This window comes from Lathyrus oleraceus, chromosome 1 (assembly GCF_024323335.1).
Source record: "Lathyrus oleraceus cultivar Zhongwan6 chromosome 1, CAAS_Psat_ZW6_1.0, whole genome shotgun sequence".
In the NCBI taxonomy this organism is placed as follows: domain Eukaryota; kingdom Viridiplantae; phylum Streptophyta; class Magnoliopsida; order Fabales; family Fabaceae; genus Lathyrus; species Lathyrus oleraceus.
The window spans coordinates 269,779,333-269,792,018 of NC_066579.1; the positions used below are offsets into that span (position 1 = coordinate 269,779,333).

The 12,686-nt window shown below is 37.3% G+C and overlaps 1 protein-coding gene across 1 annotated transcript; it reads right to left on the bottom strand.

Moving 5' to 3' along the window:
* Window positions 1-6,847: 6,847 nt before the first annotated feature.
* Window positions 6,848-8,508, bottom strand: LOC127102758 (uncharacterized). Its single transcript, XM_051040098.1, has 2 exons — window positions 8,301-8,508; window positions 6,848-7,260 (listed from the first exon to the last, which is right to left on the bottom strand). The coding sequence occupies exons 1-2, from the start codon at window positions 8,506-8,508 to the stop codon at window positions 6,848-6,850; spliced, it is 621 nt and encodes a 206-aa protein (XP_050896055.1).
* Between the last annotated feature and the right edge of the window lie 4,178 nt (window positions 8,509-12,686).

Below are 12,686 nucleotides of genomic sequence, written 5' to 3' on the forward strand. Positions count from 1 at the left end.
ACAGATATTCTTTGCGGAGAGTTAACCTTGATATGTTCACCTTAACTGGTGACAAATATTCTCTCTTTGGTCTTCTTCCTAGTAACTGGTAGATGTAAACCCTATCTTTTCCCCCCAGCAAGTCTATCCTTAATATGTTTACCCTAACCGGTAGCGGGTATTCTTTGCGGTAAGTTTATCTTTGATATGTTTACTTTAACCGGTAACAGATACTTTCCATCTTTGGATTTCTATCTAGTAACTAGTAGTTTTAAATCCTATTTCTTTTGGTAGTCTATCCTTGATATGTTCATCTTAACCGGTGACATATATTCTTCCTTCTAAGTTTATCCTTGATATGTTTACCCCAACCGGTAATGGATATTCTTCCTTCAGTCTTCTACCCAGTAACTGGTAGTTGTAAATCCCATTTTTTCCTGATAGTCTATCCTTGATATGTTTACCTTAACCGATAACAAATATTCTTCCTTCGGTCTTCTATCCCCACAGATATTTGTAAATCCTATTTCTCCATTTCCCCAATAGGCTATTCTTACCCAGTAACCGGTAATGGATATTCCTCAGTTTTTTTTCTCAGCGAGTCATCCTTGATATCTTTACCTTAACCGGTAACGGATGTCCGTCTTCCTGAGTGTATTATCTTCCTACCCAGTAACAGGTGGTAGATAATATATCTCTTTTACTCATGTGTTGAATTTTTTCTTCCTCAGTTGAGTCTGGATTCATATTTCTTTGTGAAATCAAAATTTCCTTTTGGTGTGTGGGTATTTCAGCTTCGTTCTAATTTATGCCTTTCCCCAATGGCTGTTTCTTGCTGGGTTGGTTTTATTACAATACATGAAGATTCTTTTCCGAGTCTGAGTGTTTCCATTGATTTATTTTCATGGAAATCCCCTTGTGTCTCCGGCAGTCTTTTAAGTCATAGCTTGGCCTACGCATAACTTTTTATCCCGAGAGTCTCTGTCCCCTCAGTGAGTTTTCCTTATGGAATGTATTGTGCTTCTGTGGCATTTCAGTTTCTCCAGATTCTTTTCCTTTGTCGCCATATATCATGAGGTCTCTTAGGGACCAAAATTTGTTTCTTGATGTTGTTATTTAAGTCCATTCTACCGCGTTGATACAAAGATTTTAACCTTCACATCCCCGGGTAGAATGACCCTAAATAGGGGCAGCTGTAAGACCCTAATTTTTACCCTAAGACCCCTCATGCCATCTCTTAGCATTGCATTGGAATTAGATCACACCTTGGTATCATCCTCACCTATCATTCATTGGGTTTGCATGGGAGAGATCACCAATTATTTTCGATTGTATCATACTTTATTTTTCTTTGTTTACTAACCAAAATACCAAAAATATGTCTAGTGTAGATTTGTTTCTTTTGTAGGTAGTGTGTGCATCCACCTATGCCTCATTAAGTTCACAACTAGGGTTTGAGACCATTAGTTCAAGGGATCAAGAAAGGAAATGTCCACTTGAGTTGTAAGCATCATATACGGATCCCCATGTTATTTATTTGTCATTTTGATCAAGAATTCATCAAGAGTTTGAAGCTTGTTTGTCAAGGAAGCCCTAATTCATCTAGGTATCTTGTGTGCCTTCCTCAACAAGTTTATTCAATAATTGGTCAAATATATTGTAGTTTACTTCATTGAACTTCATGACAAGCATATACGATCCTCCATGAGCCCCAAATAGCAAGATAACTTCAAATTTACAAGTTGGTTCAAGGAGGTTGACCAGAAAAGTCAACTGATCAAATCTAGGGTTCCCTAGACCCTATCTCCTACAATATTTGTCATATGAAAATGATTCCAAGATAAAATTTACTATTTATGACATTCCAAACAACTTTCATGTTGGCATCAAGATCTAATTTTTCTTTGAAAGTCATTTTTTATGGTGAACGATTATAGGTCATTTTGTTTATGCCCTAGATAGAAGGTCAACTTCCAAGAACCATAACTTGCTCAATTTTTATTATATGAAGATGATACAAGTTTCATGATCAATTTAAAGGTGTTTTATTCAACTTTTCTTTTTTGAGAAAGGTCAAATTCCACATGCAAGGTCATGTGCCATGAGGAAACGTTATAGGTCCATTTGGGTCCTTATCATTGAACAAGCAATTTTCCTCAACTTCTAAAATCCATAACTCTATCATGCAACATCCAAATGGTTTCAAATATGTGACCAAATTTAATATTATTGAAATAGGTACAACTTTGAAGAAGGAACCAAATTCATTTGAAGCTCATAGAAAAAGTTATTCAAGGTGGAAAAAGGGGTCATTTGACTTTTAACTTAGAAATGTTTCAAGTATGTTTGATTCCTCCAACTTCAAGGTCAGAATCCATCATGTTACAAGCTTCAAATGGAAAAAGTTCCAATATCAAAGTTGTTCCCCTTGATGGTTTCTTTCCAAATAGTCTAAGATCATCCCATTTGGACAAGATTTGAAGGGATTGCGTATAGCTTCTTTGCATGACCCAATTTGGCAACTTTTGAACTCAAGTGTTAAACATCTTTACATGGCTTCATGAAGTGATCTCAACATCATTTATGCACGATTTTGGACTGATTGTAGTCATCATTTGGACCTAAGCACATGTCCATGCACCCATTCACCTTAATTACTATTTTTGGATTCAAATTTCAAATGGTGTAGAAATGAATTGCATTGCCTATAAATTGAACTCCAAAGCCTCAGATTGAAGGGGAACCCTTTCCTAAGCTTTACTCAATAATCCCATAGCCATACTTGAGAGAATACCTTGAAGATTTCATTGAAATTGAGCTTCTAGTTCAACTTTTGTTTCTGAACTAGAACTCCAAGGATTCAGTACCTTTTTCATCTCAATCATCTCATGCAAGCAAGAGGAAGCAAAGCCAAGTGGAATTGCATCAAGATCGAGCCTCATCACTGCAACCCAAAGGTGGAATTTCTCAAACTTTAACTCTTCGATTATCTCTCATTTCTTGATATTTTTGCTTGATTTGTGGTTGACTGAAGTCCTAACAATGTAGGCATTGATATTGAGTTGCTTTGAGGTTGAATCGAAGCAACTCAGTTTTGGAACCTTAATTTTCAACTCCACGTTTCTCATTATAGAGGGAGAGTTGGAAAAATTGGAGGTCATATTTGGAATCTTGGCATTTTTCTCTTAAAAATAGTGTATGATCCATAAATTTTGATGACACTTTGATCATGATTAGTCCGGTGACCTGGCCAGAAAAGATGATTGGAGCTAGGGCTCCAGTGGTGCGTTGGCATTGTCCAAGCCATCTAATCCATGGTCCATGTTTTAATCTCATCCCTCCATTCTGATTACCAAATGTACATGTGCGTCGACTGATGACCGTGGTGGAAGCTATGCACATGGCCATCAAATCTGCCACCTTAATTAATGAGGGAGATCTGATTGCCCTTGTTTTTCTGATTTAACTTTTTTTTCCATTTAATATTTTAAATACCATTTTCTTGATAAATTCATTATAATTTCAATTTTAATCCAAAAAATATGGGACTTTCACCAAAATTTCAAAAATAATTTCCTTTCCATTTTATGAATTAAAATTAATTTTTGGATTGATTTTGATATTTTTAGTGAATTTTGACTTGTTTTTAATTGATTTTAAATACTTCTGACTTTCAAAAAATGCCAAAAAAATTATTCAAAGGCCCTTTGACCTTGTTTAACCTATGATAAATCCCTTGGTCATTTCTTTGGTGAGTTGAAGGGATTTGAGGGTTTTCACCTTTTAAAATGTATTTTTCTTTATTTAAAAATTGAATTTAAATTGTTTAATTGCTTTAATATTTTGTGGAGCTTTTGTTTTGACTTTGTGTTGACTCAACTTCTGTTTGGACTTGATCTTGGTTGAATTTAACATTAATTTGATTAATACCATTGGATTTAGGGGGTTGGTGAAGTTTGAACTTCATCGTTCAAAATGAATGGATGGTATTGATCAAATGAAGTTCATCCCTTGATCAATTTGGGATCTCCTTCACTTCATATCTTCATCTTCATCTCTCTTCTTTCCCAATCCATTCATGACCAATGATTTCTCAATAAATCAAAATGCTAGTTGATTCATCAATGACCTTGTGTTAGATGAATCAATATGAGTTTGATTGAGATATGTCCATCCCCTCTTATTTTGTGTGTGGTATGCTTTAGGAGCTTGGTCTTGATACCTTGTCTCTAGCATGCATTAACACCAATATTATTATTGTCCGACCTCAGATAGTTGTTGACTTCTACATAAGTCCAATTACGATTGCTTAACATAACACTAAATTTATCCCAAAAGCAATAGCATTATTGTAAGTGAGATTGTAAGTCTCCCATTCCTCATGATATTGTGTGAAGATTTTACCTCTTTTACATTTGTGAGAGCTAGTGGCATACTTGTTGATTTATCCAAGTTGAAGCCCTTCTCATGAATGATGTCTAGGTATATATCTTCATGCTTGTGAGTGTTCTCCAAAAAATGACTTAAACAATTTTCTTCTACCACTAACATTCATTAACATTTCTTTGTATTGACTTTATTTTAATGTCATTTACTTTAATTCAATTTAAATTCTTGTACTTTATCATTCATTGTCATTTACATTCATGCAAGATGTTAATGTTATAGTCATTTTCACTTTGCTCACTTGAGCCATATTTTGTGCTTGTATTATACTTGTGCTTGTGATTTTGTTTTGTTTATGGTCTTAGGACCTTGAAATACCTCATAAAAACAAAAACGCTAAAAAATACATTGGTGAACTGTTGGACCTCTGTCTGTGACTTGATTTGGACTTTGGACTTATAGTAGGAAGCATCCATATGCTTTGAAGGAAACTTGGCCAAGGCCATTATTTGAGACTATTTCTTGGCCCATGCCATTGATCTGATACAAGCCTTGAGAACTCCTTTGGTTTATCTGATATACACTTTGTCTCCATGCTTAAGTTGTTATTTTGATCTTATTGTTTCTATCTGATGGTTTCTCTTTGAGTATGTTTCAAGGGATATTCATCTGATACATTTAAAGGATATTGAAGACTTCTTGCTTATGGAGTGCTTGCTTGGACGTTTAGTCATCTTTATTTGATGTCATTGGTCTTATTATTAATTGCTTGGATGATTATGCGTGTTGCTTGCTTGTTAATCCAAAGGAAATGGGTTTCTATCTGACATTATTGTCTTGTGGATGCTTCTCATTGGTTAGATATTTTCAACTCTAAACTTTTAAATCTTTTCTAGGATAGTCCCTTCATCTCCTCCTTCTTTAATTTCAAAATCTCTCCCTCATTTTCAAGACTTCTTTGTTTGTGTTTTCAACTTAGACTTGTTTTAATGAGTAGAAACCTTGGCCTTATGCAATTGATTTTCAAAACATTTTCTTAAATCAAACTTGTAAATAAACTTAATCATATTGCCCTTATTTTCAAAAATACAAAAAGAATTAACAACCTCATATAATCCTTTTGGCCATTTTGTGCCTTTTCTTTTAAAATTTTCAAAAGAGAGCATTTAGATTTGAGTTATCTTTGGTTGAGATATAATTCTCCCATTCCATGATATATTGATTGTAAGTCTTTCCATTTATTAGGGGTTAGTGGCATACTTGTTGATTGAATCCAAGTTGGAGCCCTCCCTCTTAAGTGTTGTAAAGCTCTCATTATCAGTGGATGTTTGGTTGAGTATTTTCCCTTTGATAACAAAAGATATTTAAGCTTTTGTTAAAAATCAATCCACCTATCTTTGAAATTTTTACCACGAACTACAAGGTTTTGATCCCTCATTTTTATGTTGGTACGTAGGTATAAGACCGAAGGTCTTGTGAAACACAAAAATATAATAATGAATCCTTTTCTCATCCCCTCGTTCTACTTTTTTTAGCAAACATCTTTTTCAACTAAAACACTTAGAGACAAAAAGGGCTCCCTAGGAGTACCTAGGACACTTTGGGCGCTAATACCTTCCCTCTATGTAACCAACCCCCTACCTGTAATCTCTGAGATTTTATTAGTTTTGATTTGAAAACTTCATATATTTGGGTTTTGTTTGTACTTTTCCCTTTTCCTTTGGAAACAATAAAAGCATGGTGGCAACTCTGGTTTTATTAATGTTGAGCTAACCAATAGCTCGATGGTCATGAATTTACTGTTACACATACCAATCATGTCAATTCCATACACAGAAAAAGGCCAAGGAGAGGAGATAAGATTGAGAAGAGTTGGAGGCACATGAATCTTATCAGCATAAAACTGACATTTATGGCAGTTCTTCACATATTTGCAGTAGTTAGATTCCATTGTCAGCCAATAGTAACCTGCCCTTAACATCCTTTTAGCCATTGCATGTCCATTAGCATGGGTACCAAAGGATCCTTCATGAATTTTTGTCATTAGCATATTTGCTTCGTGTCTATCCACGCATCTGAGCAAGACCATGTCAAAGTTTCTCTTATACAACACGTCTTCATTCAGAAAGAAGGTGCCATCGAACCTTTTAAGAGTCTTATTATCTTTGTTTGATGCCCCAGGTGGGTACTCTTGTCTTTTAATAAGGCATTTAATATCATGATACCATAGTTTGTCATCAATGACCTCTTCTGCAGCGAACACATGAGCAGATCTGTCAAGGCGCATAACATTTATTGTGGGCACATCATTCCACCAGTTCACAACAATCATGGAGGATAAAGTTTCCAGAGCCTCTGCTATCTGATTCTCCTTACGAGGTGTATGATGAAATTCAATTTGGTTGAATAAAGTTGACAGCCTCCTCGCATAATCTTTGTAAGGGATCAAACCAGACTGACGGGTTTCCCATTCTCCTTTGATCTAATTAATCACCAAAGTTGAATCTCCATACACATCCATAATTTTGATTCTCAAGTCAGTAACCTCTTTAAGATCTATAATGCACACGTCATACTCTGCCACATTATTCGTACAAGTGAATGTAAATCTTGCGGTAAATGGAATATGAGAACCTTGAGGAGTGCCAATGACTTCCCCAATTCCATATCCATAAGCATTCACAACTCCATCAAATATCAATCCCCAACGGGATTTTGGATCTGGCCCTTCACCTGGCAACGGTTCATCATAATCTTTTGCTTTTAAGTACATTACATCCTCATCGTGGAAGTCAAATTGAATTGATTGATAGTCGTTAATTGTATGGTGAGCTAAATGGTCAGCCAAGATACTTCCTTTTATTGCCTTATGGGTATGGTACTCAATATCGTATTCTGACAACAACATATGCCAATGAACAATTCTTCCAATTAAAGCAGGCTTTTTAAAGATGTACTTGATTGGATCCATTTTGGAGATCAACCAAGTAATATGATTGAGCATATATTGGCGGAGACGACGGGCATCCCAAGCTAAAGCACAACAAGTCTTTTCGAGCATAGAGTAATGAGACTCACAATATGTGAATTTCTTACTCAAATAGTAAATGGCATGCTCATTTCTTCCAGTTTCATCTTGTTGACCGAGCACACAACCCATGGAATCTTCTAATATGGTCAAATACATAATTAAAGGTCCTTCTTCTATTGGAGAAATCAGAATAGGAGGCTCCAGCAGGTACTCCTTGATACTATCAAAATCTTTCTGGCAGTCTTCAGTCCACACACAACCTTGATCTTTGTGAAGAAGCTTGAAAATTGGCCCACAAGTAGCAGTCATGTGAGATATAAATCGAGAGATGTAATTCAAACGTCCGAGGAATCCTCTGACTTGTTTCTCTACTTTAGGTGCGAGCATTTCTTGAATGGCTCTGACTTTATCAGGGTCCACCTCAATACCTCGCTTACTGATGATGAAGCCTATGAGCTTTCCTGAATGGACACCGAAATTACATTTGCTGAGATTTAGATGGAGTTTGTACTTCCACAGACGTTGAAATAACTTTAATAAATACTCAACATGCTATTCTTAAGTCTTAGACTTAACAATCATGTCGTCCACATAGACCTCAATTTCCTTGTGCACCATGTCATGAAAGAGCATTGTCATGGCTTGTTGATAGGTTGCACTAGCATTCTTCAAACCGAAAGGCATCACTCTATAGCAGAATGTTCCCCAATGTGTAATAAATTATGTTTTCTCCCTATCTTCAGGCGCCATTCTGATTTGATTGTAGCCAGAGAATCCATCCATGAAAGAAAAGACCTTGAATTTGGCAGTGTTTTCGACCCACATATCAATATGAGGCAAAGGGAAATCATCCTTTTGACTGGCCTGTTTAAATCTCTGTAGTCGACACACATTCGAACTTTACCATTTTTCTTTGGAACGGGAACTATGTCGGACAACCATTGAGGATACTCAGTTGTAACAAGAAAACCGACATCAATCTGCTTTTGAACCTCTTCTTTGATCTTGAGAGCCATGTATGGGCGTGTTCTTCTTAATTTTTGTTTGACTGGTGGACATTCTGATTTCAACAGAAAATGATGCTCCACAGTATCAGTATCAAGACCTCTCATGTCCTAATAATACTAAGAAAACACATATGTATATCCTTTGAGAAGATCTATCATTCTCACCTTGACATCTGGGATCGATGGCCCAATCTTGACCTGCTTTTTATCTTCTTCGGAACCCAAGTTAATCACTTATATTGGCTCTTTGTGAGGATGAATGGCCTTTTCTTTTTGTTCAAGTATCCGGGAGATCTCATATGGAATATCTTCATCACTTTCTTCTTCGGCCTCAAATACGGGGAAATCAAAGTTGGGAGAGGGCATATGGTCATTGCTTTCGATGGGTGTGGCATTGATTAATCTGGACATATGATTTATGCTTGTTTTAGGATGAAAATAAAAAACATAATTTGCATGCATATTTTGAAAGTGATTTTTTTGTTTGTTTGTTTGTTTTAAGTTACCATTTCTCGAAAGGAAAAAAGTAAAACAAAATGGAAAACAAAATGAACATTTTTTTATTAATGATAATAGGAACTTGAAACAAAACCCAACAAAATACTCTTTCGTCTTGGGCAGAATGAAATGAATTTTTAAAATGACAATAAAATATTACTTAGAAACATGAACAATTGTAGGAACATCAACAACTATCCAATTTTGGCAGACCACCCCATGCGTTACGAAGCTTTGTGCATCCTCTTTGGGATTATCTTCAATGATAGCATTTATTTCAGGTTGAGCAGGGTTGATGAATCCTCCACTTTGGAAAGTCTCTTGAATAGGACAGAGAGTCGTGTCTTGCTGAGTAACCTTCAAAGATGTAGGAGAGAAGCCAAGGCCTTAATGAGATTTGTTTTCAGGGAGACTCATAAATTGTCCCCATCTACCTGCTGAACCATCTTTGACTAATTGTCATGCATCATTGAAGGAACGAATGGAAGCTCCATTTTCTTGTACATTCTTGTCAGTAATAGATAGAGTGTGAAATTGGGTTGTAACCTCGTCCTCAGCATCGACAAAAGAAAATGATGATAGGTGACTCACCACTAAAGCTTCTTCTCCGTATACTATGACCAGCTTCCCCTTCCTTACAAACTTGAGCCTCTGGTGAAGAGTTGAACTGACAGCCATTGCCTTATGGATCCACGGGCAACCCAATAAACAACCGTAAGAAGCAAAGATGTCCATCACTTGAAAGGTGACTTGAAAGGTATGTGAGCCAATGGTCATGGGGAGATCCACCTTGCAAATGATAGTCATTCTGGAGTCATCAAAAGCTTTAACATTAACCCCACTAGGTTTCAAAAGAGCTCCTAGAACAATCAATCTATACAAGGTTGATTTTGGCATGACATTGAGTAAAGAACCTGTGTCCACCAACACACCAGATAGAGAACCAGTAAGGCAATTAATGGAAATATGCAAAGCCATGTTGTGATTCTTGCCTTCTACTGGGAGTTTTTCATGACTGAAACTCAATTTGTTGCAGGCAGTTATGTTGGCGACGATGCTGTCAAATTGGTCAATCGTTATGTCATGATCGACATAAGCTTGCTCAAGAACCTTTTGTAGAGCCACCCTATGATCCTCAAAACTCATCAGTAGGGATAAAACAAATATCTTGGAAGGGGTTTGTAGGAGCTGATCTACAATTCTGCATTCGCTCTTCTTGATCTATCTCAAAACCTCATCAAATTATGAGTTGATATTAGCCCCACTGGACTCTCCTATAAAATCAGGTTTATTTTTCATAATCGGCGCCTCAACTTGCATTTTTTCCTAACTGAAGCTTCAACATTTCTTGGTGGTACCGTAGAGAATACACACCCACTTCTCGTGACCCCACTTATATCGACAATGTTAACAACATAAGGCATATAAGATAGAGGAACCTCATTTCCATCTTTAGTCATGGTAGCTTGGTACTTTTAGGGTACGGATTTGTCAAATTGGTATGGAGCTGGACCTGGTAAATATCTAACCAAAGGAGAAATTGTAGAGTTGCGACTATCAAATGTAATCTCCAAGGGTTCAGGAATGTTGAACTGATGGATTATAACATTGACATCGTTCTCAAGATTTTTGGGATAGGCAATAGTGATAGTTCTTACGTCCAACAATTTTTGGATATCCTGTCGTACAAGGGAACATGCGTGTGGGTTTATTGAACAAACTTCACGGGAGGTATAATCATGTTATAGAACAAAAGCAAGCCGAAACAAACTTTTGTGCAACCTAACCAAAGATCCTCTCACGAATCTCACATCATACACTTGGTAATTACCCTGACAACCTTCAACCATATTGATATAAGCTTCCTCATGCTGGGGTAAAAGGTCAGCTTGTACCATGTTGACTTGATTGAAGTTCTGGTCTCTATCAACTCGGATAAGCCCATTATCTATTTCTTTTTGCAAATCTTCCCTTACAATAAGGTAACCACAAAGAGTTGTACGGAAAAGTCTGCAAGCCGCATAGTTGTATGGTGTCATATGGATGAGCTCACCCAATTTAAGGTGAATCTCAACCAAAACTCCTTCTAAATAACGTACGTCGTAAACTCTGAAAGTGCCAGGACAACCCTCCACCATGTTGATAGAAGCTTCGCCATGTTGAGGTAAAGGATTGACTTGTACATTTGGATTGACATCTCTGAAAGACAGAATGCCACTTTTGATCAATCTTTAAACATCATATTTCAAGCCATAACAGTCTTCTAAATTGTGTCTGGGTGCCCCTTGGTGGTAGGCGCAAAATTGGTCAGCTTTGTACCAATATGGATGTTTCTCTGGAACAGGGGGAAGAGGTCTAGTTTGAATGCGCTTCTTATCGACCAAAGATGGGAATAGTTATGTTTAAGTCATAGGTATCAGATCGAATTGCGACCTTCTTTGAATTTGATTATTGTTGTATTTTGGACGGGCCTGTTGCTGAGGCCGTTGTTACAGTTACAGGATATTCTGCTGAATGTATTGAGGTTATTGTTGTGCAAACTATGGTTGTTGTTGTCGTTGTTGAACTTATGGTTGAGATTATTGTAAGAACTATGGCTGGTAGGATGGAGCTACTGCTGCAATATGTTGTTGTTGATATCTCTTCCTTGGTCTTCTGTGTACCACCGCACTAACATCTCGCTCTTTCTTCTTAGGGAACCCAACTCCAAACTTTTTGACACTGCTAGATGAACCACCTTCCTTGACCAATCGTCCTTCACAGACACCTTCTTCGAGACGCATCCCCATATTCACCATGTCGGTAAAATCACTTGGTGCGCCTGCTATCATTCGTTCATAATAGAAAGGACTTAGAGTCTTCAAATAAATCTTAGTTATTTCACTTTATTTTAGAGGAGGACAAATCTGGACGGAAACCTCGCACCATCTTTGTGTATATTCCTTAAAAGTTTCCTTATCTCTTTGGGACATAACCCGAAGTTGATCTCTGTCCGGCACCATGTGGATGTTGTACTTGTACTGCCTGATGAAAGCTTCACCTAGATCATTGAATGTGTGGATATGGGCACTATCCAAGTTCATGTACCACTTGAGAGCGACACCAGTCAGACTATCTTGAAAATAGTGAATTAGAAACTGGTGGTTGTCAGCTTGATTGGACATTTTTCGGGCATACATATTTAAGTGACTCCTCGAACAAGAGTCACCCTTGTACTTTTCAAAGTCAGGTACTTTGAATTTGGCAGGTATTTTGACATCTGGCACAAGGCAGAGATCGTGGGCATTCTTCCCAAATAGATATTTTCCCCTAAGGGCAGAGATCGTATGCTCTCATACTCTCACTTGGAGTGGCATGAAAGATGGGTTCTTCGTGATATGGAGTAGTGTGTATCACAAGAGGTGGCATTGACATGACAACAGGCACTACGAGAGCTTCAGGAACTTGTGGACGGTAACCTTCTGGTACATAATTTGGTGGCATGCCCCAAGGGAAATTGGGGTGGATCTAATACTGAGGAGCATTCACATGTGCCACGGAAATGCGCGTAGATACGACCTCTGAAATTATAGTTCTTTGAATAGGCGTTGGGGGTGGATGATTCTGAGCAGCGACCAGCGTTTCCGTCATTGTTGTGAGTCTTTCCAAAATTCCTTTGAGTGATGTAACTTCTTCCCTGAGTTCGTGGTTTTCCTGCTCAAGTTGTTCCATCCTTTTTTGATGACTAGCTCGAGTTTGTACCGACGAAATAACTTATCTATTGGAGTGAAGGACATGGATAACTC

Coding starts and splice junctions, on each gene's coding strand:
- LOC127102758 (XM_051040098.1), bottom strand. CDS start 8,508: ATGAGAGGTCTTGATACTGATACTGTGGAGCATCATTTTCTGTTGAAA. Junction 7,261..8,300: donor TCCCGTTCCAAAGAAAAATG/GTAAAGTTCGAA, acceptor TGTTGTTGTCAG/AATACGATATTGAGTACCAT.